Source organism: Panthera tigris, chromosome F2 (genome assembly GCF_018350195.1).
Source record: "Panthera tigris isolate Pti1 chromosome F2, P.tigris_Pti1_mat1.1, whole genome shotgun sequence".
NCBI lineage: Eukaryota > Metazoa > Chordata > Mammalia > Carnivora > Felidae > Panthera > Panthera tigris.
Genome location: NC_056676.1, coordinates 17,583,618 through 17,605,785, shown reverse-complemented (window position 1 = coordinate 17,605,785; position 22,168 = coordinate 17,583,618). Strand labels below are relative to the sequence as shown.

Here is a 22,168-nt window from a genome sequence, read left to right as displayed (position 1 = left end):
GAAAAGAACAATTCTAAAATATATATGGAACGATACAGGACTACAAATAGCCAAATCAACCTTGAGAAAAAAGAACAAAGCTGGAGGCATCACACTTCCTGATTTCAAAATGTATTACAAGATACAGTAATCAAAACTAGCATAAAACAGCCATACAGATATAGGGAATGGAATATAAAACTCAAAAATAAATCCACCTATAAATGGCCAACTGATTTTCAACAAGGGTGCCAAGAACACACAGTAGGCAAAGGATACTGAATTGTTAAGAAAACTGGATATCCACACACAAAAGAACACTTATCTTATACTATACACAAAAATCTACTCAAAATGGATTAAAGACTTAAACATAAGACCTGAAACTATAAAACTCTAGAAGAAAAAATAGGAGAAATGCTTCATGACATTGGTCTTGGCAATGATTTCATGGATATGACACCAAAAAACACAAGCAACAAAAACAAAAACAAACAAGTGATAGGAAGTACATTGAATGAAAAAGCTCATGCTTGGCAAAGGAAATAATGGAGTGAAAAGAAAACCTACAGAACGGTAGAAAATACTTGCAAACTATACATTTGATATGGGGTTAAGTTCCAAAATATATAGAACTGCTACAACTCAACAGCAAAAAAAACTAACAACCACATTTAAAAATGGGCTAGGGACTCAAACAAGCATATCCCCAAATGGCCTAAAGGTATATTTAAAAAAAATTTTTTTAACGTTTATCTATTTTTGAAGGAGAGAGAGACAGAGCGTGAGCAGAGGATGGACAGAGAGAGAGGAAGACACAGAATCTGAAGCAGGCTCCAGGCTCTGAGTTGTTAGCACAGAGCCCAACGTGGGGCTCGAACTCACAAACCGCTAGATCATGACCTAAGCCGAAGTCGGATGCTTAACCGACTGAGCCACCCAGGCGCCCCTAAAGGTATATTTTTAAAATGCTGAATGTCATTAATCAACATGGAAACGCAAATCAAAACCACAATGAGGTATCACCACACACCTGTCAGATGTCTATTACCAAAAAAACAAAAGACAACAAGAGTTGGTGAGGATGTAGAGAAATTTGAACCCTTGCACACTGTTCATGGGGATGCAAAATGCTGCAGCCACTATGAAAGATAGTATGGTAGTGCATCAAAATTTAAAAGTAGAACTATCATATGATCTAGCAATTCCAGTTTTCTGTATTCATCCAAAAGAACTGAAATTAAGATCGTGAAGAGACATTAGCACTCCTGTGTTTGCTACAGCACTATTCACAAGAGCCAAGATGTAAAAACAACTTAAATGTCCATTGACAGATGAATGGATAAAGAAAACATGGTATATACATACAATAAAATACTATTCAGCATTTAAAAAGAAGGAAATTCTACAACATGTGTCAACATGAATGAACCTTGAGGACATTATGTTAAATAAAATAAGTCAGTCACAGAAAGACAAAATACTGCATGATCCCACTTATATGAGGTATCTAAAACAGTCAAATTCATAGAATCAAAGAGTAGAAAGGTGGTTGCTAGAGGCTGGGGTAAGGAGGAAATGGGGAGCTACTAATCAAGGGGCCTTAAGCAAGATGAATAAGCTCTGGAGATTTACATTATCTATCGCACCTATGATCAAAAACAATGTATTGTATACTTAAGAATTCATTAACGAGGTAGATCTCATGTTAACTGTTTTTACCACAAACATTAAAAAAAAAAAAAAGCTCTGCACAGCAAAGGAAACAACAAAAGTAAAAGACAACCTACTGAATGGGAGAAGATATTTGCAAATGATATATCCAATAAATGTTTGGCATCCAAAATATATAAAGAACTTACACAAGTCAACACCAAAAAACCAAATGATCCAATTAAAAAACGGGTAGAAGATATGAACAGACATTTCTCCAAAGAAGACATACAGATGACCAATAGACACATGAAAAGATGCTCAACATTACTCATCACCAGGGAAATGCAAATCGAAACAACAATGAGGTATCACCTCACACCTGTCAGAATGGCTAAAATAAAAAACACAAGAAACAACAAGTGTTGGCAAAGATGTCAACAAAAAGGAACTCTTGTGCACGTTGGTGGGAAAACAAACTGGTGCAGCTAACATGGAATACTGTATGGATGTTTCTCAAAAAGTTAAAAAAAGAACCACCCTACAATCCAGTAAACATATACAAAATAGAGAAACACTCATTCAAAGGGGTAAAAGCATCCTTATGTTTATTGTAGCATTATTTACAATAGCCAAATTATGGAAGCAGCCAAAGTGTCCATTGATAGATGAATAAAGATGTGGTGTATATATACAATGGAATATTATTCAGCCATAAGAAAGAATGAAATCTTGCCATTTGCAACAACATGAATGGAGCTAGAGAGTATAATACTAAGCAAAATTAGTCAGTCAGAGAAAGACAAATACCATATGATTTCACTCATGGAATTTAAGAAACAAAGGAACAAACGGAAAAAAAAAGAGAGAGAGAGAGAAACCAAAAACCAGACTCTTAACTACAGAGAATAAACTGATGGTTACCAGAGAGGAGATGGGTGGGGAGATGGGTGAAATAGGTGAAGGGGATCAGAGTTCACTTACCATGATGAGCACTGAGTAATGTAGAGAATTGTTGAATTGTACACCTGAAATTAATATAACACTGTATGCTATCTGGAATTAAAATTAAAAACTTAATAAAATTTAAATTAAAAAAATTTTAACTCCTCTAACTATAAATTTTTTAAAAAGCCAAATAGGCTGTTACATAGTACAAAAGTATCATTTCATACCTTATTGTAGTTGCTATTTTAATAATCATTAACAATTTAAAACAGAAAGCACATCAGTCTAGGAAATAAAGAAAACGGGGTAAGGGAAGAAAAGAGAAGTAATTCTTACTGTACTAAACATTTCAGATATTTATAAACATCACTGCATTTAATCACTATAACCTATGGAGAAAATAATTATTACATCCATTTTGTAGACAAGAAAGCTGAGTTTTAGAAAGATGAAATAACTTGTCTAAGGTCACAAAGATAGCAAGGGGTACAGAGATTAATCAAAGTTACCTAACTTCATCAAACAGCTTGGCTTCTAGTGACTGCTCTAGCAATGACTGGCTCAACTGTGCTTGGATACAAGGACAATGATGTCTGCTCTACATAGAAATTCACTTCAGGGGCACCTGAGTGGCTCAGTTGATTGGGCATCCGACTTCAGTTCAGGTCATGGTCTCATGGCTTGTGAGTTCGAACCCCGCGTTGGGTTCTGTGATGACAGCTCAGAGCCTGGAGCCTGCTTCAGATTCTGTGTCTCTCTCTTGTTCTGCCCTTCCCCCGCTAATGCTTTGTCTGTCTGTCTCTCTCTCTCTCAAGAATGAGTAAACATCAAAAAAATTAAAAAAAAAAAAAAAAAAGAAATTCACTTCAAATTGGTGGGGATTTAAGAAAATCTCCAGATATGTAATTATGTGACAATGTAAACAAATAATTTTTATAAATAAAAAGGAACTACAGAGAAAAATGGGATAATATAAAAAAATTTAAGTAGATTATATGATTTACTATATTGAAAAACAAACTCTAAGGTCAGTTAAAATAAAATTGAAAAAAAATTAAAAGCTGACTAGCTGTGACAGAAAATTATCTGAGTTTTCCTCAGGAACACTTAGTTATTCTCCCTTGGCTACTTGTAGATATCTTTCTCTCTCACCTCCTACACATTTGCCATCCCTATCTAAACAAATGCTACAGTTCTGAGCCTTTCAGGTTTAAAATCAGTGACGTCTGTGAAAACATGTTTGTAGCACACAATAACTCTATCCTTAGGTATGTGGCCAACAACTTAACACTATGGTCTTTATACAAAGGCTCTGTTAGTATGGCTCAAAAAAGAAAAATGGAAAGCATGAATTAAAGTTTGGAATATATATTACGTATTTTTAAAATCCACAATATTCCTTCAGGTCTTTAGAAGAGCTGAAATGAATACTTTAAAGACAATGCTGTACAAATACATTGTCAGTGAACAGGAATTCTTAGGAAGATAGTAATTTTTGTACTTCCTGACCTTTTACGTATTTTTGATAGCCTTATAAATTTGGAGCTTTACCTCAAGGATTATGATAAGATTAATAGGGATTATGACTTCAGACTTCAAGTATCTTATGATAAAAAAAATCTTGTCCTAAATATAGCCACTTAACTATATAACCCAAATTTGGAAACAAAATCAAACACTTTAATAAAATCCAAAACATATGCATATCTTTCAGTATATATCTTTTGTAGTGCTTCTCTGAAAACATTCATTTATTCATTTAATAAATATCTGAGCACAGGACTATGCTAGGCACTGTAATTAAAGGTGAATAAAACAGTCCCCATTCAAAGGGAAATAACCGCTGGAAAGGGAGGAGGATCTGTAAACAGGAAAATGATGTGGAATGGTAAGTACCAAAATAAAGGTATGAACGTACTACAAAAACTATATGTAAACTATACATAACTAATATACTCTCTAAATGCCTAACACTCTGAAAAACTAAACTCAGAAGAGCAGAATGCAAGGAAAGTTAATACTTATGTTAACATTGGTGTACACATTTTATCAATGAGGGCTGACCATAAATTTTCCTGGGTAGGTTTTTATGTATGAAAGTCTGTGATACTTTATCTGGGATATAAGTTTTTAATTGGTCTTACTGTGGATCTATTTAACTTTAATTCCATTTCATAAATTATAATTTTAGATAGTCTAATGCTGTTATAAGCCTTGTTTACAATTTAGTTATTAGTTTCAAAGCAGAATCCTTTTAATTCTTTGTACACTACAGGTAACTTTGAAAGAATCCATCACATAGTTCCTGTTTATTACCCACAGGTGGGTAAGCCAAAATTAGTCTTTTTCTCTGATATACCAAGAAACCTTGCAAATGGAAATGCATCCTCAGAAAGCTCCCAAGAAGATAAACCTAAAATTGCTGAAGATATGGGGTAGGTTCTTTCAAATATTTATGTGATTTCTTTCTTGGGGGAAGATGGGATACCCTATCGACAACATAGAGGAAGAAAGTCCCTCCAGCTGTCTTCTTGTTCTCTGTTCTCAATTCTTCTTGACCAAGCACACCCACCCCCAAAAATAGTTCAGTTCATCATTGGTCTACTCAAATAATCACACAGTTGTGGTAGAACAACTAGTTCAAGAAGAGCTGGGAGTCACAGACTACATATACTCACTGAGGTAGGGCAAATGACTCAGGACAGTCCCAGAAACAGCAGGTAAAGATGTCTAAATGAGCAGGGATCATATCAAAGGAGCCTGAGGCCCAGTTGATGATCGGTGGTCCACTAGTGAGTAGATGACTGTGCCAAGGGCATCTGGTGGCAGGAGACATTAGAAGTTTCATTAGATTCTCAAAGGGGTTTATGATCTAAAAAATTAGTTTAAGAGTTACTATTCTAAACCTTGAGTGTATGTATAATGTAGCTCCATACGAATCAACTTTAAGGAGGAAATTGCTTTTTCAGTTTTAAAAAATGATATTGCTTCAATGTAAAGATAAACCATACCAGAAAAGAACTTCATTTATTCATAAAACTAATAGGTACCTGTCATATGCTGGGCAATACTGAATATAAAAATTCAAATGAGATAGTCCTGATCTCAAAAATCTTGCAACAAGCTGGTTGGAGAGTCAAATATGATACAATTACTGTAGAGTGTGATAAATGCTATGAACGTTATAAACCAGATCCTAATACATCCTATAAATTATTCATTCAACTTTTTCTCATTTATAGTCCATATGATTGCTCTATTGATCTTCCAATCATATCATAGTAGTCATTACAATATAGTGAAGGAGGCAACAGCATATTTCATTGAGAAAGTAATCAGAGCCAGGGTACATACTCTAGTATAGATTTCCTTTTTCCAGAACTGCCTGTTGAAGATCAGGTAGGTTTATCATGAGACCCTCTTTGCAGAGTCTAGTCAAGGTATGGTGACTTAGCATTACTTAATGAAGCCCACCTAGAGAAGACCTATGAACAACACTGCTGCACTGTCCTACCCCCATTCCCTGAAGAGTGGCTTAGGCTTGCTGGGATGGAGGCATAAGGGAGAAAGGGTCCTCTGAGTCTGGGAAATGCTTTATTTGGGGAGAGGAAAAAGGAAATGGAGAGAGTCCTAGTCTTGCCTCATCTCCATTCACCAAAAACAAACAAAAAACACAGAAGCTGCGTGAGAGTCTGCTTTACTGCTTATGTCCTTTGTCGTTACCACCAAAACCATAGCCACTCTGTCCATGGCACCCTGGTAGTTTCTTAAAGATCTACACAACTAGTGTCAATTCCATGACAGTGTTCTTCAGTTTCGTTTCTTTGCCAAGAATTTTGAAAGATCTTGCTAACATATCATCAAGGTGGAAAGGAAAACAATAAAAATGGACGCAGACTCAGAAAACAATGTTGGTAAATTCTATACATTGCCACACACACTATGTTAGATCAGCTGTGAACTACCGCACATACCATATATTCTACAGTCCCAAGCAAAGCTCTAATCACCTCACTGACAAAACAGCAAATAAATCATTCTATCTTCATTTTCCTAACTAGGAACACTAAATACAGAGCTAAATGCATCTTTAACTAGTATGTACTGCAAAGACAGGCTGCTCTAAAAGAAGCTGGCAGAATAGAGAGGCTCCTGGGAGAAGAAAATAAAGAATGTCCTGCTTCTGTCACTGGCAATTATGTTCAATCCCAAGTCTTCAGTTTTATAATGTGAAAAAATATTACATAAATATTTTGTTTTAAAGTTTTTTTTATTTCTGGGTGCCTGGGTGGTTCAGTCGGTTAAGCGTCTGATTTCAGCTCAGTTCATGATCTCACGGTTCACGAGTTCGAGCCCCACATCGGGCTCTGTGCTGACAGCTTAGAGCCTGGACCCTACTTTGGATTCTGTGACTCCCTCTCTCTCTGCCCCTTCCCCACTCACGTTCCATCTCTCTCTTAAAAATAAATAAAAACATTAAAAAAAATTAAAAGTTTTCTATTTCTTCAGATAACATTTTTACTGAGGGCATACCAAAACATCATTTTGGTATCATAAAAATATTTAAGTCTTACTAAATGGGACTATCAGTTCTACCTCTCTTTATTAAAAGGTGATCAATATGGAATTTCATTAAGCTCTTGATAAAGATTTTTATTGTGTGCCTACTTCTAACATTTTATGAAGTTAGCATAAAACTAAGAGATAATTAGAATAAAGCTAGGTCACTAAAGTGTTAAAAAAAAAAAACACCTAACCCAAACACAAAGAATTTTTCATATCTAAAAATCTAGAAAGTTGAGTAAAGCAACTCCTTCCCTTAATTACTTTAAGGGGAGAATGAGCTAGCATCAGCAGACAAGTCACCTACAGTCTACATTTAATGCTCAGAAGTATAAAGGAGCTTAGAGTCTTCTTCCAAAATGATGAAAGTATGTGCCCCATGCTCCTTTAAGGTTCTGCACATTAGGAGCTGTGCCCGTATCTATGTGAACACAGTGAAGCAACATCTGTCCAATGACAGGGGAATGTTTTCCACCTTCTTTATAAATGTGTGCAGTCTGTGCTCATGTATATTTATACAAGCCTGCTTTCCCTACAGGGAGGAAAAAGTCAGACTCATTGACGTTGTTTTTGACCCTCAAACTGAACTTGATACTATCAATGTACACTTTAATTAAAGATTAGTTCAAAACTATTTTTTATTTAAAGGCTGGCTGTAAACAAATGCCTTGACTATTCAATTAAAAATAATTTATGGTATTAAAAAGATTGTTTCTTTCTGTGTTTGTCACAGTAAATACTTTTGACAGATGTTTCCTCTCTTTTCAATCATGCTAGGAGGTGCTTGAGACTTAGTAATTTTAAAATAGACATTAAATGCATTTACATATTGTAAATAAGATCCACTGAGAATACTGTAGAGCACTGTACACTGAAGGAAGCAAATTGTTACTTGATTATTTATCTTTAAACCCTAAGCTATGTCCATAGAGTCAATCCATCTCTTTTGTTACTGTAAAAATAACTGTGTAGCTGGGTTAGAATGACCTTAGTTTCAGATACCTTCAAGGAATGTGAATCTCTGGGACCCATAATTCACAGGAAATGTTCAATGTATGTTACTTAACTATTTATAAAATACCTACTATCTTTAGTTACAATATGGAAGTATTAGGTTTCTTTGAGTTAAAAAGTGAACTTTAAAAACAGTAAAAATAACTTGCCTTCACCACTGCTAAGATTATGTTTGAACAGTTGTAACAACAGATCTTCTATGTGCCTCAAGAGTTTTAAAACTTCAGTAATATTTTTAGTTGCAAACTCTGGGATGATCTGACATGAACCCATCTGCAAAACTCTAAATGCCTTTAATTGTGCTGTGATAAACCTAACATCAGTCTAATTAATTTTATATGCAAAATAAACTTCTATGTATCAATAATGTAGGTATAAGACTTGCAGTTAGTTGTCAAAGAACCCTTCTTAAATTAGGACATCCCTCTCAAAAAGAGCAATAGTGGTAAGCAACAAGGTTTTTTTGTTTTGTTTTTTTTTAGAACAATCTAAGCTAGGTTTTGTGACTTCTAGCTTCAACTCTGTCAATGGCTTACTCTGTGGAAAAGAGTTATGTAAGATCTAATTTTTAAGAATTATGTAATTTTCCATTTTATTTTTTAAAGAAGTCTTATATATTTTTAAGTTTATTTTATTTTGAGAAAGAGAGCAAGCCAGTGGGGAGGGGCTGCGAGAGGAAGAGAGAGAATTCCAAGCAGCCTCAGCACTGTCAGCACAGAGTCCAACATGGGGCTTGAACCCCTGAACCGTGAGATCATAACCTGAGCCTAAACCAAGAGTCTGACACTCAAACGACTGAGCCACCCAGGTGCCCCAATATTTTCAATTTTAAAATGTCTACTTTGATACCTGAATCTTAACTACCCAAACAAATTTTTTAAAACAGCAGAACCTGTTGAGATAAGAATCAGATGGGGAAAATGAGCATTAGAGAGGCACAGTCAGAAAGGGGCCCAAAGTCACACAACTGCCATAAGGCATAGCTGGACCTTGAATTGAGGTCACTGACTGTAAAAGCCAGGTCTTCAACTATTCTGCAAGGGGGTCTCAAAAACACGCTCAGGCATAGGTAGGTAAAATAAGGGAAACAAAGTGAATGTGATTGAGGTCAACTGGAGAGTACATGTCCAACTAAAGGCACCTGCAAAGGCAAAGGCACTCTACTGCAAAGGCACTCTACTCCAAAACAGTATAGCCAGCAGACATGCTGAACTTGAGAAATCAGACTAGCTGGCAAGCAAGATATCTAGATTAAGAAATCAACTGATTTTAAAATATTGAGTCAACAATTTTTCTTAAAAAAAAATCTACTAAAATGTATACAAAGAATGTGGAAATGATAGCAAAGATATGGAGCAACTGGAACTTTTGTGCACTACTGGTAGGAATGCAAAAATAGCACAGCCACTTTGGAAAATATTCAGACATACTTTTATAAAATTAAACATGTACTTAACACATCTAACAGTCCCACTCCAAGGTGAAGTGAACACCTATGCTCACATAAAACTCTGTACCCAAATGTTCATAGTGGTTTATTCATAATCACCAAAAAGTGAAAACGACCCAAAGCTCTCCCATTGGGGAATGGATAAGCAAACAGTGGTAAATCCATGCAATGGAATACTACTCAAAATTAAATACTACTCAAAATCAAAATCAACTAGTGATACCCAAAACAACATGGACAGATCTCAAAAGCATTATAAGTCAAAGAAGCCAACTTAAAAGGCTACATACTGTATGATTCTATGACCTTCTGGCAAAGGTGAAACTACAGAGACAGAAAATAGATCAGCAATTGCCAAGGCTTAGGAGTAGAATGCAAAGGGTCAGCACAAGGCAATGTAAGGGTGGGAAGGTGAAATGCTGCATCTCTTTGCTGTGGTAGTTTTTAGCAAAACTTACTGGACTATATAGTCACAAGGGTGAATTTAATTATGCAAATTATACCTTAACTAAACAATTAAGGGAAATAGTTGACAGGTGAAAAAAAGCACTGATTATATAAAACCTATTGTTTTACTATATTATACATCTATACATATAAAATGCAGCAATATATTTTCTTCACTGATACATTATTTTACATTATAAAGATGGTGAGTTAATGACAAATTGGCATATTTAGAAAGACATCTAATTTTAAGATCTACACCACACTCTGAAAAAAATCCACAGCACTCTAAAGCCTTCTACTTTCTGGAAGACTAAACAAGAACTCCCAAAGAATAATATACTATACCATGAAAATAGTGTTTGAGTTGTTAATAGGGAGTCAAGTTAAAACATTAACTTTATTGAAATAATAGATACAAAAAATGTCTGGCAAATAATGAAGAACTCTACAAATATTAAATAGGATAGTCTGGTAAAAAGCAAAAGCATTAGGGTCAATCTGTCTACCTTGAATCCTCTCTCTGCCACTTATTAGCTGTGTGACCTTCACAAGTTATTTAATCTCTCTGCGCTTTATTTTCTCAACCACAAAATGTAAAATCCTCAAAGGGTTTTTGTAGACTGATTGAAAAAATAAAGTGCTTTTTTGTAAAGCACTTAGCAAATATAAAAACTTAAGTAAGGTACCTGTTACTAATTTATGTAATGTCGAACATTTGAAGATTTTCATCTTCTATTTTTAATTTAACGGGGAACATGGTTTCTCACAGGAATTAGGACTACTCTAGAATCATCAGAGGATTCAGAGAGGCTGCTTAGAGTAGCAGCAGATATGACCAGGTGGCCCACAGTGGTCAGTATTGTTTCCTCAGTCCTTTCTTTTGAACCTGACTATGGGGCAACAAAGCTATCCATTTTCCAGCCACTGTCATCAGTGAAGAGCTTCGCTGGTGCCCCCACCTCCACCCCACCTCTGGCACTTAGACAAGGCTTTAGCAGGCTAGGCTAGAATGAGGCATGTGAGATGTCAAGGGTGCAAAAGTTAAGGAGCCCTAGGCACCTAATTTGCTTCACTCTAGCCTCAGCCCACCTTCCTTCCAAAATTCTTATTTCCACACTTTTCCTAACACATACTTTTTCCACATTCTTCCCTACTCTGGGGAAGTGGGGAAATCTTTCCTTCTGCTTTTTAAAGCCTGAGAAGATTCACACAGTTTGGTGACTAGCTTTTCTAGTGATTAGCTTCTACTATTGTTGTATTATAGAGTCTGTATGTTTGTGCGCGTTTTGGATGAATTTCATTTTTGAAATAATATTGCTCTTTTTTTCTCTATTAATACAGGAATCCCTCTTTGAAGGAATGTGAAAGCTTGCTGACAAAAAAATGATATATATGAATTTCACCTTCTCCATAACCCAAAAGAAAATGTTTGTAAAAAAAAAAGTAAATTCGTCCTTAAGTGTTCTTTAACATTTGTTTTTTACCTTTACAGTACTAGACAATAGCATCTTCTGCAATTTGTAGCTTTATGGTATCTCATTATGTAAAGAAAATGAAAATTGCTTTTCAATTGCTTTATGCCTCATCACATACAATTTACTGAGAAAATAAAGATGTGCTTCCACATTCATCAACAGAAAGTAATCCTTTTTTGAACCACTTTCCTTTCTAAAGTGTAAATCTAATTACAGTTACTGAATGGGAATTGAAGATATACTGATTCACTAATATAATGTGTGGAATGATACATTAAAATACTAGTGTCACCATTACTACGTACTACTTAACAGTTCCAATTTAAAAATCTATTGTAAAGAAATGATGTCGCATATACAAGAGCAAATTCATTAATGATATTTTAAATTTGATATTGTCTTGAGTCGAAGGAAGATGGAAGATTTCTAAATGTCCTGCTCTTCGAATTGTAGGAATTATTTCAAGGATATACTAATTACGTTCTAGAAAATACCGTGCGTCCACTAGGACTTCACCTCTGAAGGCCATGCATGGGTCCCCAGGGCCGGCGGGAGCCACAGAGGCGGGGCGTCCCGGGCCCAGCGCCTCCCAGGCCGGCTCGGAAGAGGCCAAGGCGCAGAGCCAGCATTCTAAAAGAGCCTTGGCTGGAGCGCCTCATCGCACAGCCCGAGGACCACGCTTCCCGCGGGTCTTCCCAAGTGCAGGACTTCTCAGGAGAGTTCCCCGCAGGGGGGCGGAGCCAGGACCAATTTTAGGTCAAAAAAAGAAGGGAAAAAACCGGGGCCCGGCGTTTGCTACGGAGGCAGCCCACAACGGTCCGCGCCCCCGGGGAGAAGCGACCGCGATCCCAGGGCCATTTACACTGGTCTGAGGAACTTCAAGTACCACAGTGGGAGCATTATCTCTGAGCGGCTCAATAAACTAGTCACGAACTACAGAGGTGGAGGTGCTTTAAGTAATTAGGGCACACGAAACATTTACCTTGGTGGTAGAATAATAGGTTAGCGCATGGCAACGGCACACTTCACATTTCCTCAGAAAATTAAAAGTCACTCTCCACAAAACGCCAGGGTTCCCGCCTCAGCTCTGCGTCTGCCTAAGAGGCGCCCTCGCTCAGATTGGGTCCGGGGCTGAAGAACCGCGGCGAGGCGCAGTAACTCAGGGGGCCTTCAACACCGCGGACGCTCGACAGGCAGGGCGTGCAGGCTCGCCTCAAAGTGAACCGCGACGGGGGCGAGGGCGGGGCCAGGCGGAAGCCCCGCCCCCTATAGCCCCGCCCCGCCGGACTGTTTGATTAATGACTCTCAGCTCCGGGCAGAGCCCCTCAGGTGGGCGCGAACCTCGCCCGGTACTGCTCTTCCGCCTGACATCAAGTCTGGCCCACACACGCCTGGCCACGGGGGCGCCTGTATAAAAGACGCGCCCAGCAGGGGCTGGAAGCGGCTGTAGACTTCGGCTAGACGAGGATGGAGTGACCTGTGGCGGCCCTGGCCACGCAGACCCAGCTCGACGCTCCTCGCCCGCTCGCGCAGCAGAGCCGAGCCCTGCACTGCCGCTCCAGGAAAGGTGAGGATTTCGGTTCGACCCCCCGTCGCGACGCTTGGTCCCCAGGTTTCAGAGGGGTAGCGGGTGCCTTAGTACAAGGTGAGGTCAGGGTCCCCGTCTCCTCCCGTAGAAATTAGAATGAGCTCCTGCAGTCACCCCCCCCCCCCCGGGATCCCTGGCCTCGAGAGCGAATGGTGCGAGGACTACCCGCGTGAGCACTGACGGCCGTGAGATGGCCCGGGGCTACCCGCTGCGCTCCGCGAGAATGACCTGCACCCTGTTTCCTGCGGGGCTGGCGCACAAGGTTCCAGAAGTGCAAACAAGTTACGAACCGGAGCTCTGCTTCCGAGATCCTCCTTCCTCGGTAGAATAGCCCTTCCATTTAATTTGTCCGTGAAAAGTAAAGCCGGCACCGCGCCCCTCTTTAGCCCTCTAAGCCCAGGAACTGTCAGGCCCCACAACTCTCCTCAGACGCGGGGAGGCAAACACGCCCCAGTCAAAACAGCCTCATCTCTGAGAACGCCCCAGCCACGTCGTTGGCCCGTAGTGCAGCTGAGGCGAGAGGCCTGCGCTTCTCCGGTTTAAGCCCGACCAGCGCCGGGCCTCACCGCGCCTTGGGTCCTTTGCAGGGCACGCAGCTCAGGAAGCCGCCATGGACCGCGACGGCCCCGCAGGCAGCCCCCTGATCGCTAGGAACGAGACCGCGCCGGCGGTTGCAGCCACCCGCGACTCGAGCCCCGGCCGGGCAGGGGCAGGACCGGCGGGCCCCGGCGGCGGTGCGCGCCTGGGGGGCGGGCGGCCGGCAGCAGCGAACGCTGCGCGGGAGCGAAGCCGCGTGCAGACTCTGCGGCACGCCTTCCTAGAGCTGCAGCGCACGCTGCCGTCGGTGCCGCCGGACACCAAGCTGTCCAAGCTGGACGTGCTGCTGCTGGCCACTACCTACATTGCCCACCTCACCCGCAGCTTGCAGGACGACGCCGAGGCGCCGGCAGACCCCGGGCTGGGCGCCCTGCGCGGCGACGGCTACCTACACCCTGTCAAGGTAGGCAGGCAGGGCGCCCTGCGGAGCCAGGGCGGGGAGCAGGGCACCTTAACCCTCAGTGTCGGCCATCGCCTGGGCTGATGCCACCGAACTCTCACTCTTCGCTCGGGGTGAGGCGGAGAACTGACCTGGAGATCGATCTTGGCCCACCAGCGCCCAGGTAGCGACGTCCCCACTGCAAAAGGCTACTCCATAACTGTTGGCAGGTCATAATCGTTGGCAGGTAGTGAATTTAAACCCGAGGTGGCTTTGGGAGGGGTGTATCGCGCCTCTTCATAGGATGCAGCCTATGCAATGCCTTTCCTAAATGGAAAGTTTCTCAGGGGTGCCTGGCAGGGTGTTTGGTTGGCAAGTTTTGGTGGTTTTTAGAATCAAGAGTTACAGTTATGAGCCTTTGAGAGTTTTTAAGTGTTTTTAATTCACATAATTACATTTCCATTGTGGTTTTTATCAAATGTTTGAAAAGCTTCGTTCAAACGGGGGTGATGGAATTATCGCCCTTTAAATAATCCAGGAAATCACTGTTTAAAATTTTTTGTAAAACTGGTAAGAACAAAATGAAACCGGTCTGCCATCCTATAGAGTAAATTTTCAGTCCCTTTTAATAAAGGTTAATTATCATGGATTAGACAGTTACCTAGAATGTTAAAAAAACAATAATTGTTTATGTAATTTTCACAATAGATTGGCATATGTTAATCAAACTGAGTACTATATTCAAATTCTGTAATGTGCAAAATTAGCCCGCAGAATGCTTTGTATAATTTTTTACATTACATATAGATAAAATAGGGTTTTTATTTAATATAGTGTATACAGTTATGGTTTATTACCTGTATTGCAGTATTTAGACTTTGCATCATCCTTTTCGCCTAGATTTGATTGTCTTGAAATCCAGCATTCATCTGGCTTTGTTCAAGATACATCATCTTCCCTGTTTTCTCTAAACCTAAATTTTTGAATTTTTGGTTCTACATTTTGCCACACACACACACACAAATACAAGATTAGAACTTGGCCTAAGCATGTCAGTGTTCAGTAAAGTATTGAATAATCATCATTGAAATGTGGTAAAGTACACTAATATTAACTCTACTTAAAACTATGTGAAGTTCAGGTTCACAAATATAATCAACATGATGTTAGGTTCAAATTATTTCAAATATAGAAATTTGGAATATCACTTATTTATGATTATGATAGACCTTGTTTTGTGATATAATATAATCTCTGCTGAAAAGTCATTCACTAATAATTAGGGGTTTTTCACTACAGTCTGCTTTGGATTGATATTCAAATGTATCATTAATATTAGATTTCTTTTGGCTTGACATTTTCCATATACTCTAAAAAAGTTCAACATTAAATAGACTTTAATACAGAAAACATCTGTTAAATGTCTCTGTGGGAGATACGATTCAAATTGTTTTCACCTTCGTTTCTTGTAAGTATCTTTTTGAATGAATACTATTAATAATTTTCATGTAACAATAAGCTTAACAAGAGTTTTTTTGTAGTTGTTTTTTCAGGTACCAAATGTTTTTGTAGCTTTACAATTCTTTTTAAAAAATTAAATCTCATTTGTCCTTGGACCAATTATTTTGATTTTAAAAGACAATTCTAGGGATAATAAAACAAGGCCAAGGATTACCTCTTTAAAATGAAATTGATGATGGTTGAACAAGCGACTAGTCTGTATTAAAATTATCTACTGAGTGTCTACTGTGTGCAAAGCATTGTTAGGAGATTGAATACAATTAAGAATAAGACTCAATCTCTGCCCTAAATGAACATATAATAAAGACAAAGACAAAAATAAAGCAACAGTCTGTAAGGGATAATGTTCTGTGTGCTATAAGAGACTTATAACCATGTGCTGCAGAGGTTTGGAGTAAAGAGGTTTCATACACATAATTGAAACCACCTGTAACACATTATATGTATATGCTTAAGTATTAAGTCTATCTTTGATTAATCTTATGCAAAAGGAATAAAAATATTCTGATTATTTGTACTTTTTGGTTAACTAAGGGTATTGTAACCCTTAGTTAAAAAAATGTTCCAAGATTCTGCCTTACACCATAGTATTACTATGTCTTTGATGATTAAAGATCTGTTAACAAATATTTAAAGGCCATGATTTTGAGTCATCAGTCCTTATTATCAGTATTGGGGTTAGCATTGTGGGAGATTTACCTTAAGAGTATCTCAAATGAAACTGGAAAGTTTAAGTGAATGGGGTCCTGGGGCATAGCCTAAAAGAGCAGTTTTCATCCTTTTGGGATGTGAGCAATTTGATCAGCATGAGTGTACCAAAATGAAATGATCCTCCAAAGGAAGAGGGATATATTTCAGATTCTGATATCGGGAGAAAAGTACAAATGTCTTTATTCATTGCATTACCCCTGGAGACTCATTGTTGATATTATACATATAAAATAATTTAAAAAATAAATACAAAGTTTTGTCATTGGGTCATTTAACTCCAAAATCCAAGAGTGCATTTTTAAGGTTTTCAGGTTTAATTCGGTTAATTGTATGAGTTTACTTAGATTGTTCTAAGCCTAATGAAACAACATGGTTTCAAATAAATTTTATTAGGTAAAGTAGAGGTCAGAATTGTGTTAATCTACACAATGTTAAAACAGACCATTGAAAAGTGAAATGTAAGTCCATCAACTGGCTTTTTTGGCATGACGCTGACATGCAGATTGATATTTTATTTACATTTTATTTCTGACTCTTAAAACTATATGTGTACAGTAAATTCAGTTGAATAAAATCATTAGAAGCCTTTTTCAAAATCAAAAGTTCTTAAAATAGAAAGTTTTATTAAGTTCATGAAAAATGAGGCAAAAATCCACATATGCATTTTTTTAAGTTTATTTTTAGTAATCTCTACACCCAATGTGAGGCTTGAACTCCTGACCCTGAGGTTAAGAGTCACATACTCCTGGGGGCGCCTGGGTGGCTCAGTCGGTTGTGTCCGACTCTTGATTTTGGCTCAGGTCATGATCTCACAGTTAGTGAGCTTGAGCCCCACATTGGGTTCTGCACTGACAGTGCGGAACCTGCTTGATACTCTCTCTCTCCCTCTCTCTCTGCACCTCCCCTGCTTGTGCTCTCTTTCTCTCTCAAAATGAATAAACATTAAAAACATATATTTTTAAAAAGAGTCACACACTCCTCTGACTGAGCCAGCCAGGCATCCCCAAAATTGACATATACGTTAACTTTCTTCATTAATTACCTATGTCTCCCCTTCATTTGTCTCCACATTTGGTTGCATGATTTAGAGTGATTCTGAATACAGTAGGACCCAGGTAGCACATATCAGAAATATCAGGGAGCATTCAGTAGTATGTTTATTTTATTTGCTTTTAAATATATTTAATTCATACGGAATACTCAAATTACATGTGAACTTTAAGCATGAGATCTTTATGCTCATGAATATGAGGCAGGAATTTAAAAGATTGAGAGGCACAGGTTTATAATATGCCAAAAATTTTACACTTGAAATTGATGATTTCAGCCCTACACTATTCACTACATGGGTTAGTCTGCTCGGGCAGCAATAACAAAATACTATAGGCTGAGAGGCTTAAAAAATAGAAATTTATTTTCTCACAATTCTGGAGTCTGGGAAGCCTAGGATAAAGGTGCTGGCCAATTGAGTTCCTGGTGAGAGTTCTCTTCCTATCTTAAAGTTTGGCAACTTTGCTCTTTTTCAGAAGAGAGAAACTTTCTCTTCCTCAAAAGGTCACTAATCTATCATGAAGGACCCACCCTTTTAACCTCATTTGGCCCTAATTACCTCCACAAAATACCATCATGTTGGAGGTTAGAGAATCAACATAAGAATTTTGGGGGTTAGGGGGCAGGGACACAAACAGTCCATAGCACTGTGGCACAGTGTTCTTCAGTATAAGGCAGGACTTGAATCTGACCTAACAATGTCAGGTCCTGACCTATCAGAAAAACCCCAGACTAGTTTCTAAAACACTTCATGTTATGAATCCATGGCAAGAATCCCAAGGACAGGACCAGTGATACACCCAGAACATATAAGAATGCACATCTGTGATTTAAAACAACAAACCTGAAGGGGCACCTGGGTGGCTCAGTTGGTTGAGCTCTTGATTTCTGCTCAGGTCATGATTTCACAGTTTGTGTGCTTGGGATTCTGTCTCTCTGCCCCTCCCCCCACTTGCATACATCCACATGCGCTCTTTCAGGCTCTCTCAAAATAAATATATATTAAAAAAAAAAAAAAAACCTGAAATGGAGTTGCAAAAATAAGTAGCACACTGCCAGTCTTATTACTGTATCAAATGTAAAATGTAAGGTTATTTATAGGAAGATTCTATAGGAGTAGGCCATTTTTAATTCTAAGTAACACAAATTTTACGTTTTATCCGTATTTAAAGTATAGATTTCCAGCCAGAATAATCTGAATTTAGGACTCTAAAATGGACCTGAACTGCATGAGAGCAAATTCACTTATCATATATGGAGGCATAAAAATAGGACTTTTGTTGGTTGTTAAGGACAGAAACTCCTGGATTATATCACATGCGCACTTACTATCCCTTATAGCTACATTTTACATCTGGAATGCCAGTTTAGGTGAAAGTAACTATACTCAGAAGTACCTTACACTCAACTTCTGCAAAAAGAGGTCCATTCTGATTTCATTGGTCTGGTGTGTGACTTGGTCATCAGTCTTTTTTAAAGCTCCCCATGTAATTTTAATACGAAGCTTGGGTTTAGAATCAGAAGCTCTTATGGTCTTTGCCTTGTTAATAATTGTATTTCTATTTGAACACTGCAGATCATCTGTCAGGCATTTAAGAACATTTCATGGTGCTTGTAACCAGCAGTCTGCCTGTAAATGTTCAGTGATAAAAATAACCTGCTGCTCATGTCAGCATTTACTCCCTAGAAAGTGTGGGATCCCATTGCTGACCTTTGGGAGTTACACTTTATTAGTCTAAAGACTTTTCTCTTTGTATAAAAGTAGTATTTCTTGGGGCACCTGGGTGGCTCAGTTGGTTAAGCGGCAGACTCTGGCTCAGGTCATGTTCTCACATTTAGTGACATTGAGCCCTGTGTAGGGCTCTGTGCTGATAGCTCAGAGCCTGGATACTGCTTCAGATCCTGTCTCTCTCTCTCTCTCTGCCCCTCCCCAACTTGTGCCTGTCTCACTCTCTCCCTCAAAAATAAATAAACACTAAAAAAATTAAAAATACTATTTCTCTGATTAGTATTCCAAGGACCTATTACAAAACTGACTACCAGACCACCCCCCCCAAATTCTGAAAGTACTACTTATGTAATACATTTTTTCATCATCATGTCTATTTGGCAATAAGTTATGTTAATTTTTTAAATGTTTATTTAGTTTTGAAAGAGAGAGAGAAGCACAAGCTGGGGTGAGGCAGAGAGAGAGAGGGAGACACAGAATCTGAAGCAGGCTCCAGGCTCTGAGCTGTCCACACAGAGCCTGACGCAGGCTTGAACCCACAAACCATGAGATCATGACCTGAGCTGAAATCAGATGTTTAACCGACTGAGCCACCCAGACGCCCCAAGTTATATTATTTTTGAGAAGTACATGTTTAAAGTGAATTTAGAAAAGTTGCAATCAAAATACAAATGTGATAACTACTGAGAGATTAGTGCTATATGATGCCGCTACATCCAGACATTTATTTTGGATGTTATATTTATATAACACCAAATATTCTAATATTTATGACTTTGAGATGCTCTTTTAGCTAGATTAAATGTTTAGATAGTTGAATTAGTCACTTTTCATTATAGTTCTGTGACAAGTGGAGACATATAATACATACCACGTATTACTTTTTAAAATATCTTTAAAACCAGGAATCTTGTTTTAGGCTTTATCTTGCTTTAGGTTTAGTTTTTGTTTTGTTTTTTTTTTAATTTTTCTAAGTTTATTTTGAGACAGAGTGTGAGTGGGGGAGGGGCAGACAGACAGAGGCTGACAGTGTAGAGTCTGATGTAGGATTCGAAACCGTGAGGTTGTGACCTGAGCCGAAATCAAGAAGCAGACACTTAACCGACTAAACCACCCAGGTACCCCTAGGTTTAGTTTTAAATTAAAACATTATTGATAGATAGATTTTCCTACACTTAACTATTATCATTCTCTCTAATTTCTTGCAGTTCTTGTCCACATGCACATGTATTATATTTATACAATTATAGTCAAAGTCTTGGTATATTTTTACTTTCTTTAATGTTTATTTTTATTCTTTTTTAATATTTACTTATTTTTGAGAGAGAGAGGGAGACACAATCTAAAGTAGGCTCCAGGTCGGGGCGCCTGGGTAGCTCAGTCGGTTGGGCGGCCGACTTCGGCCCAGGTCATGATCTCGCGGTCCGTGAGTTCAAGCCCCGCGTCGGGCTCTGTGCTGACAGCTCAGAGCCTGGAGTCTGTTTCGGATTCTGTGTCTCCCTCTCTCTGACCCTCCCCCGTTCATGCTTTGTCTCTCTCTGTCTCAAAAATGATTAAACGCTAAAAAAAAAAAAAAAAAATTTAAAGTAGGCTCCAGGATCTGAGCTGTCAGCACAGAGCCTAACGGGGCTGGAACTCACGAACTGTCAGATCATGACCTGAGCCAAAGTCGGGTGTTTAACCAACTGAGCCACCCAGGTGCCCCTAAGGTTCATTTATTTTTGAGAGAGAGAGTGTGTATGAGCAGGGGAGAGGCAGAGAGAGAAGGAGATAGAGAATCCCAAACAGGTTCCATGCTGTCAGCACAGAGCCCAATACAGGGTTTGAACTCACAACCAGTGAGATCATGACCCAAGCCAAAGTCGGACACTTAACCAACTAAGCCACCCAAGTGCCCCTATTTTTACTTTTATTATTAGTATTAATAAACATTTTTTTCATGTTGTTCCTTAGATTTCACAATTACAGTTGTTACAAACATCATGATATTGTATTTGTCTTGAGACATTGGAATTTTTAGTACTACTATTACAGGCATATCTGTCATAGATACTAACTTTTGGATTCTTGTTTAAATATTCTTTTTCAGAAATGGCCCATGCGATCAAGATTATACATTGGTGCTACTGGTCAGTTTCTGAAGCATTCTGTGTCTGGAGAAAGAGCAAATCATGGCAGTACTACAACAGACTCACAGCCTTAGGCTCTCCTCTGATGGGTGCTGGTAGAAAGTGGCGTCATTTTTAAATAGTAGGAAGTAATTCTATATTTATTACATCAGACATAACAAACATCATTCCTGAAAGTTCACATGTGAATCCATGGTTGGAAGTTCAGATTTATCTGTCTAATCTATATACATGTGGATTTAAATAATTGGTCTTGGACAAAACACCCAGCTTATCTATTCATTGTGAGAGATAGTCACTACTGAATACTGTAAGAAAAACTATTGGAAAAAAGAAAAACACCAAAATCGAAGAATTGTGTATGTATCCAGAGACTGTACATGTTTTCTGTAGTATACCTAGTACACACTGAGAAGCTGATATCTTAATAGTCTTGACACCAGTATTCCATCTTTGTGAAAACCAGTTTGTGCTTAAAGTTGGTCTAAGAAGCCATTTCAGTTGGAAAGCACGAGATCATTTATCCAGTTTTAGCTAAATACGTGTGAAAAGATTGTTGAGATAATATGAAGTTGCAGTAACTTCTATAATTAGTTATTTTTCCCTCTTAGAAAACTTGGAGTATTAGAATAGTTTGCTGTATTGGACAGGGCTTGGCCACCTTCCTAAATGACTGTTAAATATCTTACTATGTTTCCAAATTGTGGAAGGCTTTGGGAATCCCTGCAGCCCAGTGTGAATAGCAGATAAGTGTCACTGGGCAGAGGGTTTGTCACCCTCCTCCCTGGTTACTTCACCTCCATCCCACCCGTGTTCAGGTCCTGGGCTAGATGAGCAGGTGCAGCTGCAGCCATCTTACAGAGAGCCAAGCCTGTCAGGGGCTTCAAGTGAGCGCCCATGACCCTTGACAGTCACTGCTTTGGCTAGGCTCC

General features: G+C 38.8%; 2 protein-coding genes across 4 annotated transcripts in view; both read left to right on the top strand.

The window, feature by feature from the left end:
* PPP1R42 (protein phosphatase 1 regulatory subunit 42) overlaps positions 1 to 11,687 on the top strand; it is a 52,454-nt gene extending 40,767 nt beyond the window's left edge. For 2 of the 3 annotated variants that reach the window (XM_015536913.2, XM_042972860.1), the window contains 2 exons: positions 4,856 to 5,015; positions 11,399 to 11,687. In XM_015536913.2, coding sequence (XP_015392399.1) covers positions 4,856 to 5,015; positions 11,399 to 11,444 — 206 coding nt within the window. In that variant the 3' untranslated portion in view covers positions 11,445 to 11,687. Of the gene's footprint in view, positions 1 to 4,855; positions 5,016 to 11,398 lie in introns of those variants that run through there. The other variant, XM_042972861.1, reaches the window with a different exon arrangement.
* Positions 11,688 to 12,726: 1,039 nt separating this feature from the next.
* On the top strand, positions 12,727 to 21,606 carry TCF24 (transcription factor 24). Its single transcript, XM_042972863.1, has 3 exons — positions 12,727 to 13,099; positions 13,708 to 14,120; positions 21,197 to 21,606. Exons 2-3 carry the CDS (start codon positions 13,731 to 13,733, stop codon positions 21,308 to 21,310), a joined length of 504 nt encoding a protein of 167 aa, XP_042828797.1. The 5' UTR covers positions 12,727 to 13,099; positions 13,708 to 13,730; the 3' UTR covers positions 21,311 to 21,606.
* Positions 21,607 to 22,168: the final 562 nt, after the last annotated feature.